Source organism: Bactrocera neohumeralis, chromosome 3 (assembly GCF_024586455.1).
Source record: "Bactrocera neohumeralis isolate Rockhampton chromosome 3, APGP_CSIRO_Bneo_wtdbg2-racon-allhic-juicebox.fasta_v2, whole genome shotgun sequence".
Lineage (NCBI taxonomy): Eukaryota > Metazoa > Arthropoda > Insecta > Diptera > Tephritidae > Bactrocera > Bactrocera neohumeralis.
The window spans coordinates 13,479,441-13,485,881 of record NC_065920.1 but is presented as its reverse complement, the minus strand read 5'-3'; the positions used below and the strand labels follow the sequence as shown (position 1 = coordinate 13,485,881).

The 6,441-nt window shown below is 34.6% G+C and overlaps 1 protein-coding gene across 1 annotated transcript; it reads left to right on the top strand.

The window, feature by feature from the left end:
• The first annotated feature begins 1,638 nt into the window (after positions 1-1,638).
• Positions 1,639-6,115, top strand: LOC126753135 (thioester-containing protein 1 allele S3-like). Its single transcript, XM_050464336.1, has 8 exons — positions 1,639-2,141; positions 2,236-2,489; positions 2,778-3,335; positions 3,403-3,670; positions 4,984-5,251; positions 5,314-5,407; positions 5,528-5,703; positions 5,775-6,115. Exons 1-8 carry the CDS (start codon positions 1,662-1,664, stop codon positions 6,047-6,049), a joined length of 2,373 nt encoding a protein of 790 aa, XP_050320293.1. The 5' UTR covers positions 1,639-1,661; the 3' UTR covers positions 6,050-6,115.
• Positions 6,116-6,441: the final 326 nt, after the last annotated feature.

Below are 6,441 nucleotides of genomic sequence, written 5' to 3'. Positions count from 1 at the left end.
GTGAACCGATTTGCGAAAGCTCATCTTACGAAATCTCCAAAAATGATATAGATAGAGGTTTCGAGAATCTTAAATTCATTACGCTATTATGGTACAATCTTGTTTCTACATTCTTGGAAACCATTTAGCACTTTTTCTAGCAATTTTTTTGAAAGTGATAGTAGCTCGAAAATATCTATATAAAATTAATCATATGTATATTATTATATTTAATTATTATGCATAATATATAAAATATTATACTTAAGTTCACAAATATTTAATTGCACTTCTCTTTAAATTGGGTTTATTGCTTTACTTTGAAAGCCGTAACTATCGCCTTTAACATTTCCGTATATAACCAAAATAAGAAAGTGTAGCTGTAGTATAGGTAAACTGTGGCAATGTAACATTGTCTGATATATCAGATTCATATATTGTATATTATACTTTCTAAGAAAGAATCGAATGATTTATATTGGCGTTAATTTTGGGTAGTCGAAAAAATCTTTTCGTATTTTATGAATAAATCTCGTTACAGTCGTATAACTCCAGTGCTACCAATCACATCGTGCCATACCATATAGTGTTAAAAAGCTTCATTTAACAAAAAAAAATTAAATTAAATTCCGGGAAGCTTCCTTCTGAGGGTCCGACGTTTTCGGGCCAAATTTTGTTCAGCGATGAGATCACATTTCAGTCAGAATGGGTATACATATAAGCGAGCAAAATTGTTGCATGTGAGACGAAGAGCAACCTAAATAGATTAAAGATCAGCCATTTCATACAGAAAAAATAACGGTTTGGTGTGGTTGTGCCGCGCCACTTCCCACACATCGCATCAATCAGTGAATTTATTAAGAAAACACATCGGTGAGCAGATAATTTCACGTTTTGGGCCTGTCGATTGGCCACCTAGATTGTGTGATATCACACCATTAGACTTTTTCCAGTGCGAATATGTAAAGTCGAAAGCCTACGTGGACAATCCCGCAGTAACCGATTCAGGCCTTGGAGCAAAGCATCACGCGTGTCAGTTACCAGTCTAAATGCTCGAACGAGTTACCGAAAATTGACCAAAATCTGACAGATCTAAATAGAGGGTGTCCCAAAATTGACGCAAGATTTTAATTAAATTTATCGTCATTTATCTAGCAAAGTGTTGACAACTCTGTGCTAAAAAAACAAAAACAAATCGACAACTGACAGTTAAGGCTTCACACGTTACATGATAGAAGAACGCGTCTTCATTCTAGAACAATATTCCAAAAATGCTGAAAGCTTAGCGGCCACATTTCGAAAATTTCATACAAAATATGATCGGAATAGTGTTCTACCTTCGTCAACTTAGAAGATTGATTGAAGTGGCGGCAAATTTAATTCTTGCGTTAATTTTGGTACACCCTGTATAATATCAACGTGCAAAAATCAACAGTTGCTTTGTTGGAAAAAAGACAGTTGGCCGACTTGATGGTAAGTAGTTCGTAACTAGTTGATCAAAGAAAGGCTTAAGCTGCGCTTACACCTGTACACATACATACAATTACATACTCACATATACATCAACATTGCTTGCCATATATTCAGTGATATTCAATACATTTTTATACGTACAAGAGGAGCATACATCAATTTGAATAATTCACACATTCATATCAGTACTTAGTCGGCCTTTAACCAGAATGTACAAATTGTCGGAGCTGCTGCCGATATTGGGCTTAGCGATTACGGTAATTGTCGAGGTACAGGCGGATGGATATTATACTATAACGTCGCCGGGCAGCATAAGACCCAATACTAAATACAGTATATATGTGAGTGTTTATGAGGTACAGGACAATGCGAGAATCGGTCTCACTCTGAAGGGGCCAGATTATAGCAAAAATACCGAAATCGTGGTGCCACCTAATTCCGGAGAAAGTGCAACTTTTGAATTCGGTGATATTAAAAATGGCATATATACATTGATAGCGCAGGGACTGTCGGGAATTATTTTTGAAAATTCCACGAATCTGGAATACATAGAAAATCTACCAATGGTATATTTGCAAACTGATAAGGCATTCTACAAATTCGGAGATACCATACAATTTCGTGCAATATTCCTAGATCAGTACTTGCTACCAGCGAAGGTCAACCAACAAATATTTGTTGTATTAAAGGTATGTAGACAGTGCACACGTGTACTCATACATACATATAATATAATTATGTTATTATACGCTATAAATGTGTATGTATTTTTTGTTGTTCTAGGATTCGCAGAACAATACAGTTGAACGTTTTGATGATGTAGTGCTTAATACCGGTGTATACAAGGGAAAACTTAAGTTAGCTGAGCAAGTCATTGCGGGCGAATGGTCTATACAAGCGTTTGTAGGGCAGCAAATGTTGGCGGAAAAAATTATCGAGGTGAAAGATTATGAACCGCCATCATTTGAAGTAGCCTTGGACATACCCAGTCATGTGACTTTAAACGAGAATGAATTCGTCGTAGGTGTACGAGCGCGGTAAGTTGATTCAAAAATACGTACATTGATTCAAATAAAGGTTAGGCTTACAGCATGCTGGACCATTTATTGGCACAGTATGAGACTGTGTAAGAAAAATAGTAACAAACAAGTAATTTGAAAATGAATTAGGTTTGATTATTTTTAAGATTTAAGTATAAATATGGCTTGTTAGATTTTCTGCTCGAGCAATAAGTTGAAGAAATGTAGGGAACTTCGAAGAAGCTATAATATTATTATACATATATACATGTTTTAAAACGAAGTCCGTTTGTTTGTTATTTTTAGCTATGACGCTAATAGTCCTGTATCAGGAAGCTGCGTATTGAATATAATTCCAGAAAAAAAGCGCGCCATAAGAATGATACATCAACTTGAAAATGGGAATAAGGAAATACCAATATATATGTATGAAATAGGTAGAAATATACAAAATGTTATTGTAAATGTCACAGTTGAAGATACAGTACATAATATACGCACCATTTCAAAGGTGGTAAGAATTGTACCACATCTGCATGTAATAAGCATGCCATCAATGTCATATGAATGCCATGAACCAAATGAAGTATTCCTATATCGCGCTCTTATTTACAATTATAACGGCGATCCGATTGATGTGGATGATAATGTGCTAGTAACGTTGAATCCGGGTACCAATGGCGGCGCTGAGACATTTGTTAGCCACGTCAATGATGAGGGTTATATTGATGTGAAAATTGAGTGCTCTAATTATAGAACCATCATTGTAACTATCAATTACGAAGACTCACAAAAATCGGGAAAAATTGAACTAAAGCAACGAAATGATAACAGCAAGGAAGGAATTCATGTTAATACACAGTTGTAAGTTAAGCCATTCGCAACCAATATACATTTATTTTCTTTCTTTATGTAAATACTGTCTCTTCAGCCCAACTATTGATGGGCCCATGGAAGTGCATTTAGCATCGCGAGAGCCATTCTCCAGTTTAGTTTGTGTGATTGTTGGACGTGGTAATATTGTATATAGTAATATTATTGAAGTTCCCAACGGCGGCTGGAGCCAAACACACACTTTCTTTATAACACCGACTTATGAAATGATGCCGGAAGCGCATATGTTTGTGAATTTTATAAAAAGCGGCAAAATGGTTTCCTATGAAACAACATTTTCGGTAAAGAGCGAATTCAAAAATACGGTAAGTTTATATTGCGGTTGCCAATAGGGATGATATGATTTCTATGTAACGTTTCGCCCATTTTAAATATGTCATGATCTGTAATTATTTTTTCTTATATTCAGTTATGTTTACAATTTCATCGTGAAAAGTTATACGCAAGAACAACGTTTACAAATTACTCAATTTTACTATCATTCTCTAAATGCAACTTTTCGTGCACTTTTGCCATTTTATGGTCGCAATAATTGTTCACCAGTGACGCTAATCGTCGAAAGATATTTCTGTCGTTTAGGCAAGTGTTGTTGAAGACCGCAATTTGTCGATTCCAAAACGTTCTCAAGAATTGGGACTGTTTCAAAACCCAACCTGGCGGATTTTGAGAAAGGACATTATAACATATTTGGGCTTGCGTCCTTATAAAATTGTTCTCACTCAAGAACTGAAGCTATTGAACCTCCGTAAACGTCGTGAATTTGTCTTGGAACAACTTGAAAGCGATAACAATTTTTTTAAGAAAATCATCTTCTCCGATGATTCTCACTTTCATCTGAGTGGTGCGGTAAATAAACAAAACTGTCGATTCTGGTGAATTGACAGTTTGGTATGGGGGAATCAACGGTCCATACTTCTTTTGAAATGAAGCTGGTGACACCGTTACCGTCAATGGAGAGCGGTATAAATCGATGATAACTTTTTATGACAGCAATTGGAAAAAGATATCTTGAGAACAACTGTTTCTAAAAGACGGGGCTACGTCCCACACAGCACGTGCACCAACCGAATTATTGCGAGAAAGGTTTGGAGATTCGATAATTTCAAGAAATTTTGACATTGAATGGCTTCCAAGAAGTTGCGATTTAACACTATTAGACTATTTCTTGTGTGGTTATTTGAAGTCATTGGTCTGTACCAAAAAAACAGATTTTCTTCCAGCTTTCGAAGTCAATATTAAATTTGCTATTCATGACATACGACTTGATTTAGTGGAAAAATTACTCGAAAATTGAGTTCATCGAATTCGCTTCTGCAAAAGAAGTTGTGGAGACCATTTGAATGATTTTATATTCAGAACTTAAGTGTATCGATTCTACTTTACACTAAATAAAAATAATTAAAAATTCATTAACCATTAGTGTGTGTTTTTAAGAAATCCTATCAGTCTTATTAGAAACCCCTGTATATGTGATCGTACTTCTCTTACGCGCTTTTAATGTACGAAAAAATAATACTGAAGAGGAATATTAGAAATTTATCTGTGAATATACTCTGAAGAGAAAAAATATCAAATAAAATTAAAATATCAAATCTTTGAAAATGTAAAATATTTGCAGCTCACCTTCGACACACCAGAAATCATCAAACCGGGTACTATTCTTTCTTTAAGTATATTTACTGAACCAAATTCTTATGTTGGTTTATTGGGTATGGATAAAGACGCTTTAATGTTACAAACAGAAAATAATTTGAATACCAGAAAAATTTTCAATGATTTATCAAATGTGCAATCTAAGACACCAAAAGCGTATTTGCATATAAACTCCCCGTATCCAGGTGAAACTGCTGGTCTTGTAACCTTGACAAATGCCAATTACTATTTGGGTATAAATATTAGTAATATTTCATTATGTTCATCTATTTATAGTTATAAACCTCATTTCTAGTACACGAACCTGTTGCGAAAGAGAAAAACCTCATTTCAAAACATTTCACGCCACGTAATTATTTCGAAACGTTTGCTTTCGTCGATTATGTAAGGTATGTACTCGTAAATTTACTTTTTAAAGAAACGAAAATACCTGTTTCAGCACTTTCCCAAATAGTTTAATAAGCTTGGGTTCTTCTGAAAACCAGACATTTATTTTTCTGTTATTGCAGCGTTACTGGTTATGATGAAGTACCTACAAAGTTACCAACGACTTCCTTCAAATCTTGGGTCATAACAGGATTTGCGCTTAGCCCAAAAACAGGATTCACGCTTACGACTTCATTGGCGATGAAAACTGTGAAGAATATATATGTTGATATCGACTTGCCAAATTTTGTGAAGAAGGGTAAGGCCACAAGGTAAAAATTAGAACTTTATGAATTTTCTTAACTTGAAATTTGTTTTACTCGATTTTAGGCAGAACTGTTATTTTGGAAGCTGAGGTTTACAATTACTTACAGAAGAGAATGCGATGCGCTGTTTCGTTGGAAAATAAAAAGAATGAATTTGAATTTGTTACGGAAAAGAAATTCGCTAGAGGAATTGCTTATACGGATGACATTCAACCCGGAAAATCCAAAAAAATTGATTTTCAAATACGACCTAGAGTTAGGGGCATGATTACATTGAAGGTATATGCTTCATGCCCTCTCGCAAGTTATGTGAATATTAAGAAGCTGAGAGTTTTATAACAAACAATGTAGTGCATTATCTTTACAGGTGGTAAAATTGTATAATAAAGGTTGCAAAGTATACATTCATCTGTCTTTAATTTGCTCGGCATGGTGACTAGGCATCTCTCTAATTGCGAGTTCTTAATGGTACCGGGAAAGTTCTCCGCTTCGGAGTTTTCTATTTTTTATGAGCATTAACAGAAGAAAGAATAGGTCAAAATCTCGCTTCCTACTGATTGAAAAAATATCTCATTTGACAGATTTTGTAGGAAATTGAATGCTCTGCAAAATGTTTTTATACGATTCTTCCATAAACCTAACCGTTGGTTGAAGTTGGAAATTTTTTTTTTCATATGTGTTTTAAAACTCAATTAAAAAAATTTAATTGCATAAGTCATAGTTTTTTAGAA

Excerpts from the sequence above, each read along its gene's own strand:
- LOC126753135 (XM_050464336.1), top strand. The coding sequence starts at position 1,662 with ATGTACAAATTGTCGGAGCTGCTGCCGATATTGGGCTTAGCGATTACG. Across the intron at positions 2,490-2,777 it reads GTCGTAGGTGTACGAGCGCG|CTATGACGCTAATAGTCCTG; the intron begins GTAAGTTGATTC and ends TGTTATTTTTAG. Across the intron at positions 5,704-5,774 it reads GCCAAATTTTGTGAAGAAGG|GCAGAACTGTTATTTTGGAA; the intron begins GTAAGGCCACAA and ends ACTCGATTTTAG.